General features: G+C 41.4%; 1 protein-coding gene across 1 annotated transcript in view; it reads right to left on the reverse strand.

Annotated features, from left to right (window-relative positions):
• The window catches only part of CNTNAP5 (contactin associated protein like 5), an 865,036-nt gene that overhangs the window by 90,203 nt on the left and 749,474 nt on the right, over positions 1–25,359 (reverse strand). Inside the window, 3 exon segments of the mRNA XM_021075830.1 lie at positions 14,926–15,150; positions 24,789–24,941; positions 24,944–25,027. Coding sequence (XP_020931489.1) covers positions 14,926–15,150; positions 24,789–24,941; positions 24,944–25,027 — 462 coding nt within the window.

The raw sequence follows: 25,359 nt of genomic DNA on the forward strand, positions 1-25,359 counted from the left end.
TTGAGCATCCTGGGGTAATTTCCTGGGAAGAATGATCTTAGCGGAGCAGAAGAAAAGAAGGAAAGAAAACCAAAGCTGTATAATTTCACAATGCTGTTTTCAGCAGGTATTTCCCACTGACGGACCTTAAGCACTTTGGAGCAGTGCCAACCAGGTTGCAATGTAGATATAAGTCAAGATCATTACAACAAAGGCACTTAACAGGACAGGACTGATGCAATAGACTATTCGCAGGGGAAGAATGCTCGCCCGCTCTGGGGAAATAAGTTTCCAATCGCCCATTTCTAGGCCTTTTCACTCTGTCCTTGATTTATTGCCTTTGCTTCCGCATGACAAAGCCTTCAGCTTTCAGCACGAAATGATATTCCAGACTCCACTAAATATATTTGTAAGACAAGGGCAGCCAACAAAATTAAACTGCCAGCACAAAGACTGGCTGTTATTTAAAGCTGGAGAGAGATTATGGGGGGATTATTACTTGATCAAAAAAAATATTTCAGCTATGAAACCAGTGCCTATTTCTCCAGTACCATTGGCTGTGTGCTAATTTTATCTCCCACCTTGCACGGATTTAGTCTTTCACTGCCAATTTATTGAAAAGCCTGACAAATGTCAGTGGCCTGTGTTACAGGACACCCAGGCTTACTTAGTTATTGCTACAGAGAGCTGGAAATTAGGACCTTCACAGGGGATTTCCGTGTGCTGTTTCTTTGATTTTTATTGTTTGACTTTCAACTGAACCAACAGGCCTTTCATCTCTAATCTCATTTGTCTTTTTAGCGGTCCCACCTTGCCAAGGCAACTGGATCAACAAAAAAACCAACAGTATGACCATTATAGAGCCTATGACTTGACCATATTTTTCTCTCTATCTTTTTGAAATGCAGTATTTTATGTTTCAAATTGCTTCCCTTTTAAGATATTTTCCTCAGACCTTTAACATACTTTGAGAGGAAAAATACCTAGCAAAAATTAGAAATAAGAGGACAAAAGTAATCCATTTTTATTAGCTGCTGCACCTTAAAGTTCTTCTCTCATTTTAGCTTCATTCATGCTTTTAAGTAAAGTTGTTACTCAATTTCATCTATTCTCCTTGATTCTCAGCACTGTGCTTTAGTGCAACACAGATAAGAAAGGGGACTCTTTTAAAAATGAACCATTAGAATATACTTCTAAAAAGGCTCTTTGGCAAAAAAAAAAAAAAAAAAAAAAAATGCTCTGCATTGTTGCTAAAAGCTCCTAAGCGATTTCCCTGGAAAATGTTGTCTATTATGGTCGGGTATTTATCATGTGTGGGCAGTGGGTCCCGGATGGTGAAAGAGCAGTGCTGAGTCCTTGAATCAGTGTCACAGCAGTGGATCCAAGAAGTTAACCAAGGTCATGACAATTTCTATAATAGGCTGCTGCAGAAGTCCATTAGGAACGCACTTAACATAGTCTCTGCAAGGGAACCGGGAATGCTTCCCAGAAGTGACATTAAACCTGGACTTGAAGAAATAAGTGTTGGCCAGCAAAGAAGGAATGAAGGTGGGAAAGGAAAGAACCTTTCAAGCAAAGGGGAAATATGCAAAGACCCAGAGGTAACAGAACACGATGCAGTCAATGATCTGAACACAACTCACCATGGGCAAAGGCTGCAGTGAGGTGTGAGGGCCATAAGAATCTAAACTTCATAGGAGGAGTTCCTGTTGTGGCTCAGCAGGTTAATAATCCAACAGAGTGTCTGTGAGAATTCGGGTTTGATCCCTGGCTTCACTCAGCGGGTTAAGAATCTGGCGTTGGGACAGCTATAGCTCCAATTCAACCCCTGGCCAGAGAACTCCCCTATGCCTCAGGTGTGGCCCTAAAATCAAAAAAATAAAATAAACTTCACAGGAAAGTGAGAATCTATAGAGTTTTGAAGAGTTTGGAAATTAGCCCAAGGGCAATAGGGAACCATCAAAAAGTGAGTGACAGGAATATATTTGAATTTTAAAAAGATCATTCTGGTCAGAACAGAGAGTGAATTTCAAAACCACAGGCCTATAGAGCCTCCTTGCCTGCCCACTTGCATCTCTCACAAGCGTCTTATCTTAATAAATCTATTACTTGCCTTCAAAAAAAAAAAAAAAAGCATAGGCCTAGAGGTTTCAAGAAGTATGTGACCACTTCTGCAATAATCTGATTGTGGTATTAAGGTGGCCAGGACACGGGTAATCATAGTGGGAACACAAAAATGGGACAGTGGTAAAGAGACTGAGGAAGCAAATCCAACGTGCTGCGAGGGGACTGAATAAACTTGGTGACTGATGGCCTCTGGGGAGGAGAGACCGAGGAGGGCGTGGGGAGGCATCTTTATGACTTGGGCATTTGGGTTAATGCAGAGCCCCTCTCCGAGAAAGGCTCAAGCTAGAGAATATCAGTTCTGCATGGTGTGGGCCTATGTGTGCAGAGGGGGCATTAAACGTGCAGTCGGTCTAGGATCTGTGGAGTTTGAGGGGGTCTGTGGGACGGCCAAGTGGCATTGCCCTTCAAGCAGTTGAGACAATTCTCTTAATGTCACCACGAACCTACATCACCACTGACTGAAGTCATGAGAATGGATGATCCATCTCAGCGAGTAATCACCTCCAAGACAAACCAGGACCACCACAAGCAAGCCAAGGTCTGGAATCCCTACAATTTTAATCTTTTAAAAATTTATTTATGTCATGGTGGGGGCATTTCAGAACAGCAACGATAAATGTGTACCTCCATGTTTAAGTAAGAACATGTCTTTGTTACAGGTGATTTTTCTGAACCAAAAAACATTGGCTGAGCCCTATTAATAATTTTGGAATCACTTGCTCTGAGAAAGGAGCACTCCTCCCTGAGCTACTCTGCCTTACAATTTCAATAGAGAGGAACTGTTCTATTTAAGCTGGCTGGTCTCAGAGCTCAGGGCTGGGGCTGAAACCCTACAACTTGTATCAGAGACACTGGCACACACACACCCCCCACCCCCAGAGAGGCTCTTCTTCCCACTTAACAGTCCTGCATGCTTCATTGCAACAGAACACAAGCTGCCAAACATAAGGGAGACCTGGCACCCTCTTTTGTTGGTAACACATTTCTAAATATTCCAGTGGGGTTTTAGCATACCTTCTATTTTGCCTCATCATATCTGTCTGGCCAGCCAAGTCTTTTTTTTTATTACCATTTTTTAATATTGGCATATAGTTAATCTACAATGATGTTAGCTTCAGATGTACAACAAAGTGATTGAGTTATATATCCACACACATATACACACACATATAACTTTAAATATAATTTCAGTTATATACACATGTACATATATATACACATGCACCTAACTTTTATATATAAACATCTGTTACATATCTATGTTATATTCATCTGTGTATGTGTTATCTATCTACATGTACATATAAAAAACATTTTCAGGTTCTTTTCTATTATATGTTATTATAAGAAATTGAGTATAGTTCCCTTTGCTCTATAGTAGGTCCTTGTTGGTTATCTATATTACATAGAGTAGTGTGTATCTATTAACCCCAAACTCCTAATTTATTTTCCCTCCCCCCATTTCCCCACTGGTAACCATAAATTTGTTTTCTGAGTTTGTGAGTCTATCTTTGTTTTTGTTAGAGCATCAAATCCTAACCACAAGACCACCTGGGATCTGTTTTTGTAAACAGCTGTCTTTAATACCCGGTTTTCAAGCTTCCCCATATAAGTGATCTCATATAGTGTTTGTCTTTCTCTCTCCGACTCACTTCACTCAGTATGGTCATCTCCAGGTCATCTCCATATCTGGCCCACCTTCTAAGCAGAGTTTCATAAGCAAGGTGCTGTGCAGTGACAGCTCACACAGTCCATAAAGGCTAAAGCAAACACAGAGGAGAAACTCACAGGTTCCACGAGAGTCATGCACACAGCACCAGGAAAGGTCAGGGTACAGAGCGCAAGAGTTTACAAGATCAAAAGTGAGCCCAGGGGGATTCGATTTCAGCCCCATGGTTTAGTGGTGTCTTCTTTAATTAGCCACAGAACCTCTCTGAGCCTAAGGATGCTCATCTATAAAATGGGGCTATGTTGGCACTGATTCCATAGGCACTGCATGAGGATGTAAGGCATGCATGTACCAGGGCCCCAGACCTCAGCTCAGCTCATGTGAAGCACTTCATAAGGAGGCTGCTATTGACTGTTTTCTAGCTAAGAGGTCAAGGGCAGGCTCTTGTGAGTGGCAATCGGTGTTTAAACTGGACCGTAAGGTTGAGAACCTCTGCTCCATGCCCCCAGGGCAGCCTGAGGATAGAAAATCTGGTTCCCAGGGCCCTCCCTTATAAGCATTAAGAGGTTAAGCTCCTTATTAAAGTGGAACACATTTTCAATAACTTTAAGAGAAATAATGATAATCCAAGGCCAACTTGCTGCACGGAAGGTAATTAACTGCACAGAGTGCTGAACGTGTCCTAGGCCTGGCCCTTCTGCTTTCTCTGTTCCACATCTGAGATGTAAGTATTTAAGGGTAAGTGGTCAAAGAATACAGACATGCATTTTTTTTCTGAGCAAAGCTTTCTTCACTCAGACTTCAACTACTTTGTTAATCCTTAAGCTTCTAATTAGTGTTCTAGTCCAAAAGCTAAACATGCAGCTCCCCATTCACTCCACCCAGCTTTGAAATAAAGAAAATCAAGGTGGCTCAGTCACCAGCCAGTTCTTTGGTCCATTGGGTAATAAACCTTCTTTGTATTTATCCCACATCTTTCATCTGCACCCCTCTAGTCCATTTACAAAGGGGATCGCATTAATTCTCAACAAGACTGCCTTGCCACCCCTGACCACTGCCATCATCCCAAATTTACATATGAAGGAACCAAGGCTCCCAGGGAGGGCTTTTCTCTTCTCAAAACAATGAAGCAGAAGAGCATAAAAATCATTCTCTTGATTCTCACAGGACACACATGGCCATTGAAGGCAAGGGACATCATTGAAATAACAAACAGTTGCCAGATTCCTGGAAAATTCTGAAGAGTTGTCTAAATTGGGGAAGTACAAGGTGAGAGGCCCCAGGCCTTCAAAAGGGAAAGTCAAAGCCAGCAGCTCCACGGAGCCCCATGCCCTGACACCACAACCTCTCAGGTGCATTATAGGCAACAGCCCAGAATCTCAGGAAGAGGGTTTTTGAGGACATTAATACTCAATCCATGGAATTTATATTCAAGCCCATACTCATTAAGGTGTCTTTTTTGCTGCCCCAAAAGGAGCTGCCTCTCTCCCCAAAATGTCCCCGCTGTACTCCTATAAGGTCTTCTTGTGGAGTATGTAGGGTGTTTCCAGACCTCCTGGTTATATACCTTCTTCTCCTACTAGATCCAAAACATATAAATCAGTCCAAGGATGCCAAGGCCAACTGTGTGCTGGTACTATATGCTGTTAGATGCCAACATTACAAAGATCAAGTGTACGTGAAAACTAACCTCAAGAATCTCTGGGAACCCAAGTACACTTTATGCATTTTTCCTATTTTCAGCACCTAGGTCAGCTCTCAGCTCATGAGAGGCATTAGGGACTCAATATCTGTGTCTCCCTCAAATACATATGTTGAAGCCCTAACCCCTGACAAATGGGCTGTATTTGCAGACAGAGCCTCTAAGAAGGTAATTATGGTTAAATGGGGTTATAAGGGTGGAGTTCTGATCTACTAGGAAGAATGCCCTTTTCAGAACAGATACTGGAGAGCATTCAATCATTCTCTTTCTCTTTTTCTCTCAATTTGTCTGTATATGTCTCTGTCTCTTATCTGTCTCAATCTGTCTTTGACTCTGCTTCTGTCTCTCCCTCTCTCTCTCTGTATTCCCTCTCCCCCTGCCAGCTCTCTATCTTTCTTTCTCTCTGTCGCCCCCCCACCGCCTCTGTCCCAGTCTCTCTCTCTCTCCACATGAACACTGAGGAAAGACAATGTGGTCACACAGGGAGAATGTGGCATCCCCAGCCGAAGGGGAGGATTCCCACCAAACACCGAGCCCTGTTGGCACACTGCTCTCAGATGTTCAGTCTCCAGAATGGTGAGAATACATATTTCTCTAGGCTGAACCACCCAATTTGTAAGGTTTTGTTCTGGCTCCCCTGGCCAATGAATATGGCAGGTATTTAGTAGATGATCAAGATTGAACTACATCCTGTTATTTTTGTTTGCCTTGTTTCCACACCAGTCTTTGATTACTGCCCTTCATTCAGGGGCTCAGAACACCGACTCAGTAGCCATCGACTGTTCCCACTATTTTGGCCTCCTTGATGCGGGCATGTGCTTGGATCCCTGATGCTGGATCAGCGGGATGGGGGCGGGTGTTAAGGGTAGAGATTCCTGCATGCTTAACTTTGTCTCCCTAGCTCCCAGCTATGTCCTCCTGGGCCTGGCTTTGCAGGGAGGAGATTTCTTCAAATCTTCATCACTTCTGTTCATATTCCTGGTCTTCATTTTTCCTCTCTCCCTCTCTGTCTTTCTGTTAGAAACATCAGACAAGTTTCCCAAAGGTCTGGTTTGGAGGGTATTTAAGAAAGCTTTTCTTAAAGATTTATTTGATGCCGCGATGTTGAACATCAAAAACTGCTGCCTGTGCCTGGTGACAGCAGCTCATGTGCAGGGCAGGCACCTATGTCTCCTCTCTCCTTCCTCAGTGGAACATCCCACTCATCAGATGCTCTGCCTCTAAGGAATGGGCTACGCTCATGTCCTCTGGGCTTGCAGATTCCATCCTGGTTATTCTGAACCCCGTTCTTCATGTGCATGTTCTGATCACCCGAGCTTGCAGATGATTCACATTGTTTTATTATCATCAACAAGAAAATACACTCTGTGTTCTACTTCATGGGCTACCAAGCACATCCTCCTGCACCATCTCATTTGATGTTTGTCTCAGCTTGAATGAGCTGCTATAACACAGCACTATAGACTGGGTGGCCCAAACAACAGAACTTTATTTTCTCACAGTTGTGGGGGCCAGCAAAACTGAGGGACTGGCCAATTCAGTCTCTGGTGAGGAGTCTTCTCCGAGCTTGCAGATGACCATTATCTCACTATACTTCTACATGTCAGAGGCAGACAGAGAGAAACAAAGAGACAGAGAGAAAGAAAGAGAGAAAGAGAAAGCTCTGGTGTCTCCTTTTAAAGGGCACTAACCCTATCAGATCAAGGCTCCCCCTTAGGACCTCATTGAACCGCATTACCTTCTTACTCAAATAGAGACACCATAGAGTTAGGGCTTTAATGTATGCGTTCTGTGGGGACATGATTCAGTCCCATAGTAATCTTCAAGGACAAATGAGCAAACCACAAAGGAATGGACCCACCACAACAAGGAGCAGAGAAATAAGAACAATGACCAAGATCTGGTTTTATGCTCATGCCTCCATTTCTCCACTTAGGGCACCCTGGGCACAAGGGACTCACTGAATGATGATACTGGAGATGCCATTGGCTCCAGCCCATATCATTATCCTTCTCCTAGAGGGAGAAGTGACTTCTCAAGGTCATCTTATTGTGGAGTGGAGGGTAGAAGTCCAGCAGGACTTGAAAACCCTAAGTAAGAGATGATTGGAAAGCTCAGAAATGGAGGTAATGAACCAATCCAAAGTCTGGGTGCTGGTCCTAGGAATTTGAAATTCAAAGCAGCAAAGTGATGCTTGACATGATCCCAGAGATGAATGTGATTGGAGCTAAGACCAAGGAGACAAGCCTTCTGAGACACACTTTTCTCAGGCTACATAGCAGGATTCCTGTGGCTCTGAGGAAGATATACCAGAGTCAGATGACGAGACAGCATGAAATTTTGAGGATCTACCTGAGGAAGCAGCCATGGCAGGGGCCTGCTTGGATCAAGCCAGCCCCGGCTCACAGCTGCTGAGGACTGTGCTTTGCAGACACTCCCTGGGTCCCTCTTCATCCCCATCTCGCTACAGTCAGTCTGTTCCAAAGGTGAAGTGTCTGGGCTCATCATTATTCCCTCCAAGGCGTGTGCAATCACAGATGCAGACAGTGCATCTTATGAATGTATATGGTAAAAAAGAAAAAAAATTGATAAGAAGAAAGTGCTGAAGCAAAGACAGACACACCACTCAGTGCTGGAAGGCAGCTGAGCAGCTTCAGAGGGAAGGTGACCTGGGAATCCTGTTTGGATTTTGTACCCAAGTCATTTCACCATTGATTGATGGCCTTAAAATTATCACACATTCTAAATTTAATTTTTTTTCTCATTTCTACCATCAAGGAGACAAGAAGGACAGAGGATGAAAGAGTAGAAAAGGGAATTGATTGGTTAAAAAAAAATACATATTCCATATGCAATGGGAATACACCAGAAAAAATGAGGAACAATCAAAGAAACAACATTTTACTTGAAATACATAATTTGTAGCAACATGGACGCAACTACAGATTATCATACTAAGTGAAGTAAGTCAGAAAGAGAAAGACAAATATCATACAGTATTGCCTACATGTGGAATCTAAAATATGGCATGAATGAGCCTATCTACAGAAGAGACACAGACTCAACAGACATGGAGAAGGAGTTGGAGGAGGATGGACTGAAAGTTTGGAGTTAGGAGATGTAAGCTGTTATGTATAGAATTAGTAAACCACAAGGACCTACTGTACAGCACAGGGAACCATATCTAATCTCTTGGGATAGAACAAGAGGAAGATAGTATAAGAAAGGGAATGTATATTTATGTATGACTGGATCACTGTGCTGTACAGCAGAAATTGGCACAACATTGTAAGCCAATTACATTTAAATTAAAAATACTATATATCTATATAAATACATAGATATATAAAACATCTGTAGAGAGAACTCTGATTTCTCTTTCACATACCTATTTAAGGGTCCCTCTCTCCATGAAGCCTTTTTTTTTTTTTTTTTTTTTTTTGTCTTTTTAGGGTTGCACCAGCAGTATATGCAAGTTCCCAGGCTAGGGGTCAAATCAGAGCTACAGCTGCCAGCCTACACCACAGCTACAGAAACACTGGGTCTGAGCCACATCTTCGACCTACATCACAGCTCACGGCAAAGCCAGATCCTTAACCTACAGAGTGAGGCTCAGGATCAAACCTGCATCCTCATGGAGATTATTGGATTCATTTCTTCTGAGCCACACAGGAACTCCCTATGAAGACTTTTCTGACCCTCCCTCTGGAAAGACTTGCTCACTCTACATAGGACAGACCTGTATGTTAGCATGGATGCTGCACTGTGGCCCTCATTTGTTATCTCTGTCCCCAAACTAGATTCCTTAAAGGCACAACAGGATTCTGTCCATCTCTTTCTTTTGGGTACACGACACAGGGCCCACCACATGGAAGATGCCCTGTGAATCTTTGTCCACTGCCAAGCAGGGGAGAGCTCTCTGTGCGGTGGGGAAGGCAGAGGCATCAATTGGTAAAAGACTGTGAACAGTCTCATCTCCTTCTCTGGACACTTTTCCTCCTTCAAAGGCCTTTCTCCAATTGCCATGCCCTGAGAACTTGCCTGTGATCCTAATCCCTGGATTATGGAAGTACAACAATACAACTACCTTCTCTTTTCTAAGGACCCTATGATCTCAAATGCCTCCTTTTCTGCCTTGGTTCTTCCATCACAGAAACTAAAATCCTTTTCTTTATTTATTTTTCTTTCATTCTTTCTTTTTTTACTTTTTGCTTTTTCGGGCTGCATCTGTGGCATATGGAAGTTCCCAGGCTAGGGGTCGAATCAGAGCTACAGCTACTGGCCTACACCACGGCCACATGATCCAAGCCATGTCTGCAACCTACACCACAGCTCACAGCAATGCCAGATCCTTAACCCACTGAGCAAGGCCAGGGATTGAACCTGTGTACTCATGAATATTAGTTGGGTTCCTTACTACTAAGCTACAAGCGGAACTCCCTTTTCTTCCTTTAGAAAGAATCTGTTTTCATTTGAAAGGACAGCAGCAGCTTAACCTGAATGTCTTTAGTTGGAGAAAATTCAAGAACAATGCTAAAAGACAAAGAAGAATTCCAAAGCTGCCAGATCAAACCCTGCCAGGGAGAGACTTATAAACATGGATTTGAATCACATGGCTCTTTCTCTTCTGGGCTGGATGACCTTACTAAATCAGCTTACACTTGGAGCTAAGAATTTTGTTCGGTATCTACACAGTTCATCCACCTGTCTCCACACTCTGGCTTCTTGCCCCAGAATGCTGAGATGGTATGATGGGGCCCTGGGCATTTCCTTCCTCTTGGGGAGGACAAAAAAAAACTTCTTTTAAGAATGACCTCTAGGAGTTCCTGTTGTGGCTCAGTGGTTAACGAACAAACCCGACTTCCATGAGGACTCATGTTCCATCCCTGACCTCACTCAGTGGCTAAGGATCTGGCATTGCCGTGAGCTGTGGTGTAGGCCAGCAGCAGCTCTGATTCGACCCCTAGCCTGGGAATCTCCATATGCCATGTGTGTGGCCTTAAAAAGACAAAAATAAATAAATAAAAAAAAAAGAATGACCCTCTCTTGTAATTTATTTCTACCCGATTCAGATTCCCAAAGTTGTCTACAATCAAAGACAGGTTGAGAAACCTGTACTAAAAGAAGTCTTCACTCCAGCTCAGAGAAATGTGAATCAATTTATTATAAAACCTCTTCAAGAGACTTTCCCAAGTTAATCCTTTGCTATCTTTGTCCTCCTAATACATTAATATACATATTAATCTTTAGGTATTCTTTAATTTCACTAATATTTTCAGAAGTTATTTTTCCCTGAAATATATCACAGTTGTATTAAAATAGTTCTAGCTTCTTACAGTGTACAGTGCCCCCCATATTTTTCACTGGTTTTTAGGACAGTGGCCTCACTCTGTAAACATACTGGGAACAAGTTGTAAGAACATTGCTTCTTAACTCCTCATAGAAGCATTTCCAGGCTTGCAAGTGAAGCCCTAGCAGAAAGAAATATTTGTGTAAGACTACACAGGAAGGGGATAGAGCATCACAAAATCTAAGATTTGGCAAGAAACTAGTTATTTTTCCCTGCCATCCACTGCTGGAACTCTTAAAGTTTCCCTAACAAATCATCATTTACTTATTATCTAAAGACCTCTGACTGCAAGGAATTCACTATCGCAAAGGGTATTTTACTCTACTGTTATAATCTCTAAATTCCTAGGAGATCCATCCTTCAAGGTAGATGAAATCTCACTTCTAGTTAGACTGCTTGAGAAACCAGGAAACTTGACTTACTCATGCATCTAGATTAGCTTTCAAAAAGTTTAAGGTAGTGTTTGAGTCCCTCTGTTTCCTTGTTGTATTTAGACAGTATCGTATCCTGTTTCCTCCTTCCCTTGGTTGGTCTCCATGGTTCCAGTTCCTGATATGACGCCATGGGGCTAGTAACAACCCAGAGAATCAATGAAAGAGCTAGTGAATGAGTACATATATTCATTGTATCTCTGTAGTAGAAAGATGGCAGGAAATGTCAGGGACTCTAAATCATTGATTCCTCCAGCACTACCTACTGCAACAAGGGTCCCCTAGAGCAATCAGAGTGTGGTGGCGGGAAGGAAAACTGATCTCTGGGGTTGAGTTGGGGTGGGAGCACTTCCCTACTAACCAGGGCTTGGATGACCTTGCCCCATTATTAGACTGAGCTGCAAGGCCTGTATCTCTACACCAGTCCTGAGATCTAAGCTTAATCAAATAAGCAAGGTGCATGTATCTTCTTGCCGACTGCATTTAGCCAGGGTTTAAAACATGGAACTCCCATCCCAGCAAAGTCTGTTCTCCATGTCTCTGAGTCTGTTTCTATTTTGTAGACAGGTTCATTTGTGCCATATTTTAGATTCCACATATAAGTGATGTCATATGGTACTTGTCTTTCTGACTTGCTTCACTTAGTATGAGAATCTTCAGTTGCAACCATGTTGCTGCAAGTGGCATTATTTTTATGGCTGAGTAGTATTCCATTGCATACATGCACCACATCTTCTTAATCCATTTATCTGTCAATGGACATTTCAGTTGTTTCCATGTCTTGGCTACTGTGAATAGTATTGTAATGGACTGGGAGTTTGGGGTTGGTAGATGCAAACTATTACGTTTAGAATGGATAAGCAATGAGGTCCTACTGTACAGCACAGGGAACTATATCCAATCTCCTGGGATAGAATGTGATGGAAGATAATATGGAAAAAAAGAATGTATATGTATATGTATGACTGGGTCACTTTGTTGTACAGCAGAAATTGGCACAAAATTGTAAATCAACTATACTTTAAATGAAAAAAATAAAAGAAAATGAGGTAAGTACACAAAAACAATAAAGAAAAAACTCTGACTTAAAAAAAAATGGAAAAGACCTATGGGGCAGAGGCGGCTTTCAGTGGAGTGAGGCTTTAGAGTATAGGAAAAGAAGAGGATAGCAGAATTCAAGAATGCCTTCCCAACCAACAAGGCCCTACTGGAGATCAAAGGATGCTCTACTCAATATTTTGTAATAACCTGCAAGGGAGAAGAATCTGTATATATATATATATATATATATATATATATATATATATAAATGTATGTGTAACTGAATCATTTTGCTCTACACCTGACATTAACACGGCATTGTAAATCAACCCTACTTCAATAAAAAAGAATGCTTTACCAATTAAATAAATTTATTTCAAATAAGATGTCTTTTGAAAACTAAATGCCATTCTTAGTTTAGCCCTTGTGTTTAAGAAAACCTCTAGGAGACTTGGGGAGGGAGGGTTGAACCCCAGCTCTTCTTACTTGCTGTGGGATTTTAAACAAGTGATTTAATGTCTATCTATATGCTTTCCATTCTACAGCTATAAGATACTGGCTATATTAATACCACTAATAACACAGGATTAGTGTGAGGATGAAGTAGTGTGTACATTCTTTGGAATAGTGTCCAGCACAGAGTTTACTATATATATATATATCATAATAGGATATATGGAGTTTCCTGGTGGCCTAGAGGTTAAGGAGTCAGCGTTTACACTGCTGTGGTTTGGGTTCAATCCCTGGCCTAGGAACTTCCACATGCTGTGGGTATGGCCAAAAAAATAGAATATATGGAGTAATATATATGTAATCTGATACAGTTGTATTAGTTATGCATTGTCTGTATCCATAGGCATGATTCTGCAGGTACACAGGTATCTGCGGAACCAAACCCAAATGATGCTTTGCATCTCAGGGCTCTGTAATTAATTATCTGACTAGAGTCCAACCACATCAGAGCAGGGTAAACCAGTTAAGAGGAAAGCCCAAAGGGCTGTTTATCAGCAGACTTGGCTTCTGGTCCCAGATGTGTCATGAAGTAGCTGGCAGGTCAACATTACTCAGTTATTAATCCATGCCCTGTGTCCTCAGCCAGCCTCGTCCACCTTACAGAGACACTAAAGGGGCAAGGTTTAAGCACTGACATGTTGCTATAATGATCCTAATCATGCAAGGCTCTGTTGATAAAAAAAGAGGTCTCAAAACCCATAGTGTTTTCCTTTTCACTTAGAGTCTTTCAAGACCAGATCATCTTGGATAACTATTCATTAACCTTGTCTCTCTGTTCCTTCTCTCCTCGTTCCTTTCTTTCCATGTTGCTTTTAGAAAGAATGAGTCCTTTAGAGATATCCATTTTTATTATTGTAAACCAAGCCTGATTAAACACATAGGTCTACAAGTTAGGTTTTTGTTTTTATTTTGTTTTTGTTTTTGTTTTTGTTTGGTTGTTTTTTTGGTCTGAACCTGCAGTATGCAAAGTTCCCTGGCCGGAGATTGAACCAGCACCACAGCAGTGACAATGCCGAATCCTTAACCTACTGAGCCACTAGGGAACTCTATCTGGTCCACCAGTTTTGGTCCTTGCTTGAAGCCCACACATCATTCTTAATTTTCCATGTCATAGACAGTTGGAAAGCAAGATGACATAAAGAGGAATAAACCCAAGAGAAAGCAGAGCAAGAGCAATGACTAGAGGTTCTGTGTCAAGTTTAGAGCCGGGCCCAGTGTGTGCTGTGTACAGACTTCTTATCCACCCCATCATGGCCTGTCCTGGCAGGGCTGGTTCAAAAGCCCAAACTCATTTCATTATTTAGCAAACTGCAAGAGGAGAAAAGGTATTCTTGTTGCTTTCAAAGGAAAGCATACTTTGTGACCATACTACAGGTTTGGCCACACCTTTGCCCCCTTTGCCTGTTCTCACAGTTCCTTAGGATTTAGACCTCACAGTGACTTTGGCCATGACTCCATAAACAGTCCTCACTGCAGCGTGGGGTTCAGCCATGCAAAGAGAAAACCTGGATTTTTCTAAGAGCCATCAAAACCGAGACCCTTTAACCTTTCTCTTACAATTCGGGTTCTAGCCCCTTTATCATTCCAATCATCACCTATTTCATTCTGTCCACAGCCTTCCCTAAATCTGCATCTCACAGCAAGTCTCCTATTCTGCAAGGCTATGACTCACATAATAGGGCTTCTAAGACCTGGGCGATCAGCTCCTCTTAACAGCCTGCACACCTCCCAGCTGTCTCAACTCCCCTTGGCAAAGGAAGTTGCAGCAAAGACCACAGGATACATGTGACACGTGTCCTTCTGAAACCCAGATATGCTTATGATTATTCTTTACCCTTAATGGATTCCAGTCCAGAATAAATAATGAAGAATTACAGCTACACGGTTGAGGCAAACTAAAATCAATGCATTTGAGACTTCAGCATGAATCCACACTGGTCCCAAGTACTGACTGCAACTCATGAAGGTAAAGCATAATCAGAGGTTGGGCTGGAGCTGTGAAAGGGAGCTGCCCAGGTGCAACAGCATTTAGGCTGGAATCATGCAAAGTTCTGAGGGCATGCCCTCCAGCCCAGGATGCCATGCCCTCATGCTTCGTGTCCTCAGTACTCACCATTCTTGCAGATCAGGACAGCCAAGGAGTCCTGAGAAGAAGAATTGACATAGAGCAAGAGACCAGGAACCTGGGCTGTCACAAAGCTCAACGCAATGTTTTCTCTGGATGGAGCTGCATCCACATAAATGGCCGAGGAGGAGAGGCTTAGGTTCTTGGTGACTGGATAGGGTTCTTGAAACACATAAGTCACCGAAGTGCCAGCCTCAAAAACAGCAGAAACCTCTGCAAAATATGAAAGGGAAAAGCATGCATGAAAATATTCCATTGACTATTCAGGAGAGCAAGCACTGCCTGTTGATTGTTTCCCAGGCACCAGTCCCAGGTTGAGGGTTTTTACATGAATTATAGAATATGCTTCCACAGTCATTTTTGAAGTGGCAGAAATCATTAGTCTTGTTTACAAACAAGAAACGTGAGGCTTGCAGGGGGTAAACACCTTGAACAGGCTGCATGGCTAGAAAAGAGAGTTCAATGTTGTAGTGTGAGCTGTGGTCCAATCACATGTATATTTGTAGAATAACCAACATGTGCCAGGCTGATTCTTGAGAAGCTTCCTGCCTATCAGAGAGAAATTTCATCTTACTTTCAAGACTGAAATCCTAACAATTCTTGGCTTATATTTTTGTCGTATGTCAGGAGGATGCTGAGTGGGCTCTAAACTACACAGAGAGTTGGATATTGGGACAGAAAGTAATTCTCTATGGTGTTGGGTCAAGAGTGAGGACCCATGAAAATGAATGAGAAGAAACCTGCAGAGACAGTAGGAAAATCACAGGTATCCAGCTCCTGGACTTATTTTATATATTATATATTATACGTAATTAGACATTATATATAATTATATAATATGATATAAAATTATATTACATAATATGTAGTTATAGATAATATTATATAATAATATTTATATAATGTGTTATCTTTATATTTTCAATTTTTATTATAGTTGATTTACAATGTTCTGTCAATTTCTGTTGTACAACAAAGTGACTCAGTCATACAAATATGTATACATTCTCTTTCTCATATTATCTTCCATTATGTTCCATTACAAGAGACTGATATAGTTTCCTGTGCTGTACAGCAGGACCTCATTGATTATCCATTCTAAATGCAATAGTTAGCATCTACCAAGCCCAAACTTCCAGCCCATCCACATTCATTTCTCAAATTCTTTCATTGAAGTATAGTTGATTTACCATGCTGTGTTAGTTTCAGGTGCACAGCAAAGGATTCAGTTATAAATATATATTTTCTTTTCAGATTTTTTTTTTTTTTTTTTTGGTCTCTTTAGGCCCACACTTGCAGCATATGGAAGTTCCCAGACTAGGGGTTGAGTCAGAGCTGCAGCTGCCCACCCATACCACAGTCATGGATCCAAGCCACATCTGTGACTTATACCACACCTTGCAGCAATGCCAGATCCTTAACCCACTGAGCAAGGCCAGGGATTGAACCTGTATGCTCATAGAGACTATGTCAGGTCCTTAACCTGCTAAGCCACAACAGGAACTCCCCGATTCTTCTCCCATATATGTTATTACAGGATAGTGAGTAGAGTTCCCTGTACTATACCGTAGGTCCTTGTTGCTTATCTATTTTATATACAGTAGCATGCTTATGTTAATCCCAAACTCCCAATTTATCCCTCCCCCTTCTTTCCCCTTTGGACTCAATTATTTTAGATATATAGGAATTGGTGTTCAGTTCCTAAAAAGAGCTAAGACTTGGGCACCAGGCTTTCTCACGGGAAACATTCCTACTGCACAACATATTGGGTGGAGCTCTGCCACCTCCGTGAAGGGAACCTTCTAGAGACTGACGACCAGCCACCCAATCCTCCCTGTTATAATGTCCTCATTTCAGCTGCCACCATTTTAATTCAGTGGAACCAGCAAAGACTTGGTTCCAGCACTGGACCTGAGGCTTCCCTCGATTTCACACTGGCTGTGGGGTCTGAGGGAAGCTGGTCAACCCCAGGGAGATGGTTTCCTCACGGAGACTGGGAAGCATCACAGCTCCCTCAACAAACGTCTGTGTGGATCAATGAGAGGACGTGTTAAGGCACCTAAGAGAGGTGCCCTCTACAGTTTAAACTCAGAGACTCTCCACAGTAGGACTCTCCATCCTGCTGTCCTCCATCAAATATATCTGCCTAATGACTGCACAGGCACCCAAGTGCAGAAACACTTTCTTCCTTCAGTCAGGGCTGCTCTTAACTTCACTTTCTTTTTCTATTTTTTGTCTTTTTAAATTTTTATATTTTTTGCCTTTTTTTTTTTTCTTTTCTCAGGGCTGAACCTGAGGCATATGGAAGTTCCCAGGCTAGGGGTCCAATCAGGGTTGCAGCTGCCAGCCTACATCACAGCCATAGCAATGTGGAATCCGAGCTGCATCTGCCATCTACACCACAGCTCACGGCAACGCAGGATCCTTGACCCACTGAGCAAGACCAGGAATTGAATCTGCCTCTTCATGGATACTAGTCAGGCTCATTACCAATGAGCCACAATTGGAACTCCTTTTTCTTTTTTTTAAATTATAGTACATTTACAATGTTGTGCCAATTTCTGCTGCATAGCTAAGTGACCCAGTCATATATACACACATTCTTTTTCTCATATTATCTTCCATCATGTTCTATCCCAAGAGATTGGAATAGAGCTCCCTGTTCTGTACAGTAAGACCTCATCACAGTACCGGGGTAGAACAACAGAGCCTAGATCTAGCAGCAAACCTCTGCCAGAAAAAACAGCAGAGTAAATGTGAATCTATACTGGCGTGATTGATTTCTCCTTTTCCTGAATGATATCCCCAATTCCCCATGAAATTCTCTAATTGAGTTGGTGACGCCTAAAACTTAATCAAACCTGGCTTTTGCCTCCTAATTCTATTGCAAATTTGTTCCACCTTTGTGAAGATTCTATCAAGGCCTGTAACAGTGCCAAAACAATTAAAGTTGCATATTTATGCACATTGCTTTGCAGACTGGGAATGCCAGTTCATTTGCACCAAAGGTTCAGAGAAAGTGTTTTGTGTTTCTCATGCAGGTTAAAACATGATCAGTACTCTGGATTACAAAGATCTCGTGACAGCGAGGATTCCAGCTAATCATCAACCTGATTCAAGCACTTTCCTTAAGTAAATTTCTGCTGGGATATTTGGCCTGCATTTTGAGCCACTATCTTCTAGTTAACAGAGCAATCAATGCCTTTTAGGTGATGTTTGTGTGTGTGTGTGTGTGTGTGTGTGTGTGTGTGTGTGTGTGTTCAAACATAAGTACAATTCAGAATATTCTGTTATGAATAGTATATTAGCTATGGCAATTCATATTACGTTTTTTCCTTATATTTAATATAAGAAATTAAAATGAAAAGCACTTTTTAAATTAGAGATGTCCTACCAAATTTCTCTCTTCCTACCTCCCCTAGCCCCAGTTTTAAGTATTTTTATTGTTTAGAGATTGCAAATTTCAACCTCAGAGTACACTCAGCAAAATACCTAGATAAGATTACTCTTTCAGTTTCTTTTCTTTTCTTTTTTTCCTTTCTCTTTCTTTCTTTCTTTCTTTGTATGGCCACACCTGCAGCACAGGGAAGTTCCTGGGCCAGAGGTCAAATCTGAGCTGTATCTACAACCTACACTGCAGCTTACTGCAAGGCCATATTCTTAACCCACTGAACAAGGCCAGGGATGGAACTTGCGTCCTCATGGACACTAGTCGGGTTTGTTACCACTGAGCCACAACAAGAACTCCAGTTTCTTTTCTTCTATAATCTAAGAGTTAAAAGCTCTGATTATATTTAAGCTCTCTGGTCAGTTTCACTGAATATCCCAATTCACTGGGCTAAATGGAAGAGAAACCTTGAAACTGGTTATCAATGACCCTCATGCTACTCCTGGGGCCCAGTAACCAAAATAAGCAACACCTTTTGAGAACCTAGTAGGGAAGGAAATGTTCTGATTAGATTCTGAGAAGATAGGACACACATGAAAAGAAATAAGCCTAAAGGAAGTAGCCTAGAATGCAATGTGTGAATGACAAAAATGCTGAGTCTGAGAGTTGCTTGGCTGAGTGCATGGGAGTAGCCTGAGAAAGCATAAAAGAGGAGCTTGGAATTGACCAGAATTTCAAGTGTGGAAGGAACTCAGAGATGACACCAGGAAACATGGTGCTGCTGCAGTGGACACGTGTCTCTTGGCCAGCTTGGAGTCAGGCTGACCTGGGATTGGGCCCTAGCTGTGCCCTCCTCTCTCACAGGGACCTGAGGCTATTCAAACACCAACAGGGTGCATTCAGGTTCATGGAAAGTAGAAGGGCTTGGAAGGAAGGACATAAAGGAATGGCACATAGTAAGAATTCAGTAAACCATAGCTGGTCTTAATATAGTAATAGAAGATCTAGAATTAGAAAAAGTAAAAAGACTGGATCTTAACGAATAGGCTAGAAATCAGTAGGCTGTAATTCACTTAGAAAAACTTCAAACAAACTGAAAATAATGAAATGTATGGGAGCTTGAATGCTGAATGGATATTTCATAATATTAAAAAATTATTATGATAATTTTCTTATTATGACAATCCTGTGGCTAGGTGGGATTTTATTTGTTTGTTTGCTTGCTTGCTTTTTAATGGCCTCACCCATGGCATATGGAAGTTCTTGACCAGGGATTGAATCTGAGCCACAGCTGCAGCAATGCCAGATCCTTAACCCACTGTGCCAGAGCAGGAACTCCAAAACCTGTTTTTTATGAGATCTTATCTTTTAACAATACTTATTGCAATATTTATAGATGGGGAGATGTTATATCTGGAATTTGCCTCAAAATTATAAAAGAGGAGTGGGCATTAGCCTATAGATAGAATAAAAATGAGCATGAGTTAATAATTCTTGAAGCTAAATAATGGATGCCTGAGGGTTCTGAATCTCTTCTCTCTACTACAGTGCATAATTGAGTTTTCTAGTAATAAAAAGTAAAAAATAAGTGGGCAGGAAGGTATGTATTGTGGGATTTTTCCGACAGGTTTTTGGCAATTGCTAAATTACTAAATATAAACACTGTATTTTCACTGAAATTCCATTATTAAGGAAGTAATCAATTCCTGTGTTTATCACAGTATTATTTATGTATAGAATTTGGGGCCATATAAAACTCCAAGATAATAATAAAAGCATTTGCTGAGACTTTATAAGCCAGGCATTATTTCAATTGTTTTATAAAGTGCTCATTAAATTTCCATCACGATCTTCAAGAAGAATTCCTGAATTTTCCACATTTTTTAAATGAGAAACAAAGGAATCATGAAATTGAATTATACAACTAATATCACACAATGTAGAGTGTAGAGGAGCCAGATACCTGACAACAGACAAGTCTGATAGCAGAGCTGTACTATTGCTAAAATGATCTGGTGATAGAGTGGGTTAAATACACAGAGGCGAGTCCACCAGATGGAGTATATTGCAATCATTAAAACTGATGAATTGGATGGGAATGCCTATGAAATGAAGTAAGGAAAATTCAGGCTATAAAATGAATGGACAGAATTATTTCAGCTAGACCAAATGCAAAGGAAAGAGCTAAGAGAAGATCAGATTTTCCTTTTAATAGTTGTCTTCGAGTGGTTTTTATTTTTCCATATTTTCAAATGTATTTTCAAAGAGAATTTCAAATATAGTATCCAGTGTTTTTAATTAAAGGAAAATTTAAATGATACTCATACCCAGACTCTTCAGATAGTGGTGGGGGTGGAGGTGGGCTAAAAGACATACATTAAAAAATGATGTTGGGGAAGTTCCCCTCGTGGCTTAGCAGTAACAAACCTGACTAGTATCCATGAGGATGTGGGTTTGATCCCTGTGACCACAAAAAGAAAAAAAAAAAAATATTAAAATCTTTATGCTTCAAAAGATACTGTGAAGCAAGTGAAAGGGGAGAAAATTTTTGCAAATCATGTTTTTCTTTTGAGACTTATAATATACAAAAAATTCCTACAACTGAATAATGAAAAGGAAAATAGCCCAATTTAAAAATTGGCTATAATGGGGAGTTCCCGTCATGGCATGATGGAAACAAATCCAACTAGGAACATGAGGTTTCGGGTTTGATCCCTGGCCTCCCTCAGTGGGTTAAGGATCCGACGTTGCCATGAGCTGTGGTGTAAGTCACAGATGCAACTCGGATCCCATGTTGCTGTGGCTGTGATGTAGGCCAGCAGCTACAGCTCTGACCCATAGCCTGGGAACCTCCATATATTGTGGGTGTGGCCCTTTAGACAAAAAACATAAAAATGGAAGTCAAAATTACAACGAGTTAACTTTTCACACATTCACAGAAGAAGGCTTATTATGGAAGGCAGTAACAAGTATTGGCCAGGATGTAGAGAAACTGGAATTCTCAAAATTGGCTGGCGAGAGTATAAATTGGAAAAGTTACTTTGAAAACAGTTGGGCCATTCCTCAAAAAGTTAAACCTATGTGAAACTACTATGGGACTCAGCAGTCCCAAACCCAAGGAAACAAAAGATAGAAGTCCATACAAAAAAATGTTCGTGAATGCTGACAGCAGCATTGTTCACAATAGCCAAAAAACTGGAAACATTCCAACATCCACCACCTGATGAATGGATAAACAAGATGTGGTGTATCCAAGATGTAGTGTATACTCTTTTGGAAATAAAAGGAAATAAAGCCCTGAAAAATCTGTAACATAGATGAACCTTGAAAACATTAAGTGAAAGAAAACAGATACAAAAAGGCTACTTAGTATATGATTCTATATTTTTTTTTTAATATCCAGAATAGGTAATTGCTAGTGACAGGAAGGTAAGTGAGTGGTTTGTGGTGACTGGGGGTGAAGATGGAGAGGGTGAAAAACTGCTAAGGGGTATGAGATTTCTTTGGGGATGATGAAAACAGTCTAATATCATATAGTAGTGATGGCTGCACAACTTTGTGAATATAGTAAAGATTCCTGAACTGCACTATTTTTTGCTTTTTTTAGGGCTGCACCCATAGCATGTGGAGGTTCCAGGCTAGGCGTCGAATCTGAGCTGTAGGCGCCACCCTAGGTCGCAGCCATAGCAACACCAGATCCGAGCCGCCTCTACGGCCCACACCACTGCTCACAGAAATGCTGGATCCTTAACCCACTGAGCGAAGCCAGGGATCAAACCTGCTACTTCATGGTTACTAGTCGGATTTACTTCTGCTGCACCGCAACGGGAACTCCTGTACATTTTAACAGGGTAACATTTTGGTATGTAAAATACATCTCAATACTTTTTTTAAAAAAAAGAGGAACTCACAAAATAGCAACAACAATGATGACGAGGATTACTTTGAATCCTATTACCACATTCCTGTACAGAATGAAATTACTATCCGAAAGGGGGGAAAGGAACCAAAAAATGCTGGATAGACCTCCAGCTCTGACATTTATTGGCAAGTCATTGAACCAACGTGACTTTCAATGTTCCCATGTGTTAAAAGTCAATATTACTTTTTCCTTCCTAGGCTGAGGATAAGGAATAAATGTTGCAGTCAGTAATTACTAGCTAATTTGTGATCATCATTTCTTTGCATCACAATGAGAAACAGAAATGAGTCAAAAGACTGTGGTTCTAGCCCAGGCATTGGTCATGGCCAAAGATCCCTAATTCCACCCTGCATATTTCCAGTATTTTTATCCCTTAAAATATGCAGACCATAGATAGTTAGCGTAGAAGACCAACCCAATAGAGAATAGCCTTGTCCAGGATCCTGTGGGAGCTAAGGGTTCCCACTTCAGTCCAAAGCCATGTTTCCCAGAGGAGGACGTCTCAAAGACATGGTTAAAACGTTCATCTTATATACTTTGCAAATGCTGACTCTAAAGGGAATCATTTCCTTAGATTTATGAGATGGGTGAAAGTTCAGAAACTGTGAAATATGAACCAAGCTGAAAAGGCTAAGCCTATATTTGTCTATTTTTCTTAGAGATCGAACTAAAAAGTGAGGAGATGGCACAACAGATATTTCAACAAACAGTCAAAAGATGCAGTGGTGTGGACAGGCATAATGAATAGGGTTGTTTCACAGAAAGGAGCCAATGGGAAATCAGGCTAAATTTAGAACAATATGATCTATGAGATGTTTGAACAATGTTTCTGGAGAAACGCAGAGAGGGCTACAATTTTTTTTTTTATTTTCTTCCCCCAAAGAGACATTTAGCTTTAGATCTTGTAAAACAATGCTTGCATAATTTAGGGACTGGGCTTGGTAGTGTTTATTCTGCATTTGCTTTTTCTAGCATGTGGGGGCCGTCTAAGAGTGGCATTCAAAATTTCAGGGCTTAGTCATTCCAGGGGCTTCCACCCTTGGGAAAACCCAGGAGGGCTTTGTCTTAGCCTACACATAGGGCCTGCTGGGGTGGATCTGTTTTATTTCAAGTTCCCATGCAGGCCCAACACTCAGGTTAGGGTTGGCCCTGAAATTTGTACCATTAGTTTTCTCCCAAGGAACATGATGCTTCCCAGCAATAACAACAAGTAATTAAATTAATTGGGGAGGAGGCCAGTGTCAATGAATGAAGAGCTTAATTACACAGTCCTTCAAAGAGAACACTGGCTGCTTTTTTCCCTATTGTCTTTAAGTTCCAAGAGTAAATTGAACTAAATACAACATTGTCTGTTGGGGTGCTTTAAACATGTGTTTTAATGAACTGACAAGAATTCTTTATAATTGCGATGATTGTTTATAAGGAAATGGTGTTTCAAAGTGATTAAAACATTTTAATAGTTTAAAGGAGGCTCTTGAAATATTGTTTACACTCTGCTCAACAAACTTGCTTTTTCTACCAATAAGATAAACTTTGAAACATTCTTTGAAGACTGACAGTAGACCAAATCTTTTGTCCTTCTAGTTGAAAAATATGCAGAATTTATACTGAATACTGAGCTGGTATAGTTTGTACAGTTATCTTGAATTTATGTAGAGGATTTACACCATAACCATCATTCTTTGCTTTTGTTTTTGTTTTGTATTTTTAGGGCCCCACTCAGAGCATATGGAGGTTCCCACGCTAGGGGTCTGATTGCAGCTGTAGCCACTGGCCAGATCCAAGCCATGTCTGTGACCTACACCACAGCTCATGGCAAGCCAGATCCTTAACCCACTGAGCGAGGCCAGGGATCGAATCTGCATCCTCATGGATTTGTTTCCACTGAGCCATGACAGGAACTCCCATAACCATCCTTCTTTATCCAAGGTGAGTAGTCAGCGTGGTTAGCTTTTGTCAATGAGTGAATTCACAGGATTAGAAGTGGGTGTGGAAAGGCATCGGGGCAGGGATTTCCATTCCTATGCTCCATTCTCAGCCCCCTGAGGAACTAAATGTGAATCTCTGGGCAAGGCTTTTAAAGCCTCAGACCCCATGCGTGTCACCTGCAGCTTAGGGAGACTGATTTTACTAACTTACCTCCACTCTCCCTACTGTAAAGATGAAGTTTAGAGCCTCCGGGCCTCTGAGGTTTCTCGAGGGCTAGATTCTACAACGCTCTGATTATCTTTGAGGACTGAGAGTTTGGAACTGGGGAGGATAGGACAGCAGGAGTGACTGTCCACCTCTCCCAGCCCTCGGCTGGCTCCAGGCCATGTAGCCTATAATTTCCGGTCACTACTATCCAGCTCAGCTGTACCACTAGGACCTCCACACAATGATAACGAGCATGGGCAATTATGCTGAGCCACTAAGAGAGGGAAATTGCAGCAGAGTAAGTGATTGTTTGAGGACAGTCTAAGGGCCTGGGTTCCCTAAGGTTTGAGTGCAGCCCCAGGCACACAGCACAATGCATGGGACAAACAGAAGTGCCCACCTTACCTTTTTTGCAGAAGGGCCCTTCGTAGGGTGACGTGGTACAGTCACAGAAGTACCCGCTGTGCTTCTCCACACACTTGCCCCCATTGTGACAGGTGCTGCCGTAACTGCTGCAGTGGCCTGGGCACCCTGGCCGGACTCCAGACGTGACTTTGCCCTCTCCTCCAGATCCAGTTTCTGCCCATTCAGGTGTAAGGAGCGAATGCATCCAAGGAAGCCTTTCTGCCTTGAGGATGTTCCTCCTAGGTCGTGAAAGATAAAAGAAAATAATATAAGATATTGGGTTCACATTTTTGAGGTTCATCATGAGCACTGGTAATAGTTAATTATTGCTCAGTTGGTGTGCTGTGTTGGTCTCTTCCATTAAAGTTTCTTGGTAGATGCAAGAAACTTTATTCCATTTAGAATGGATAAGCAATGAGGTTCTGATGTACATCACAAGGAACTATATCCAGTCTCTTGAGATAGAACATGATGCAATATAGCATTTGAAAAAGAATGTATGTGTATATTTGTATGACTGGGTCACTTTGCTGTACAACAGAAACTGACACAACACTGTACATCAACTATA

The sequence above is a fragment of the Sus scrofa genome, chromosome 15, assembly GCF_000003025.6.
Source record: "Sus scrofa isolate TJ Tabasco breed Duroc chromosome 15, Sscrofa11.1, whole genome shotgun sequence".
Taxonomy (NCBI): domain Eukaryota; kingdom Metazoa; phylum Chordata; class Mammalia; order Artiodactyla; family Suidae; genus Sus; species Sus scrofa.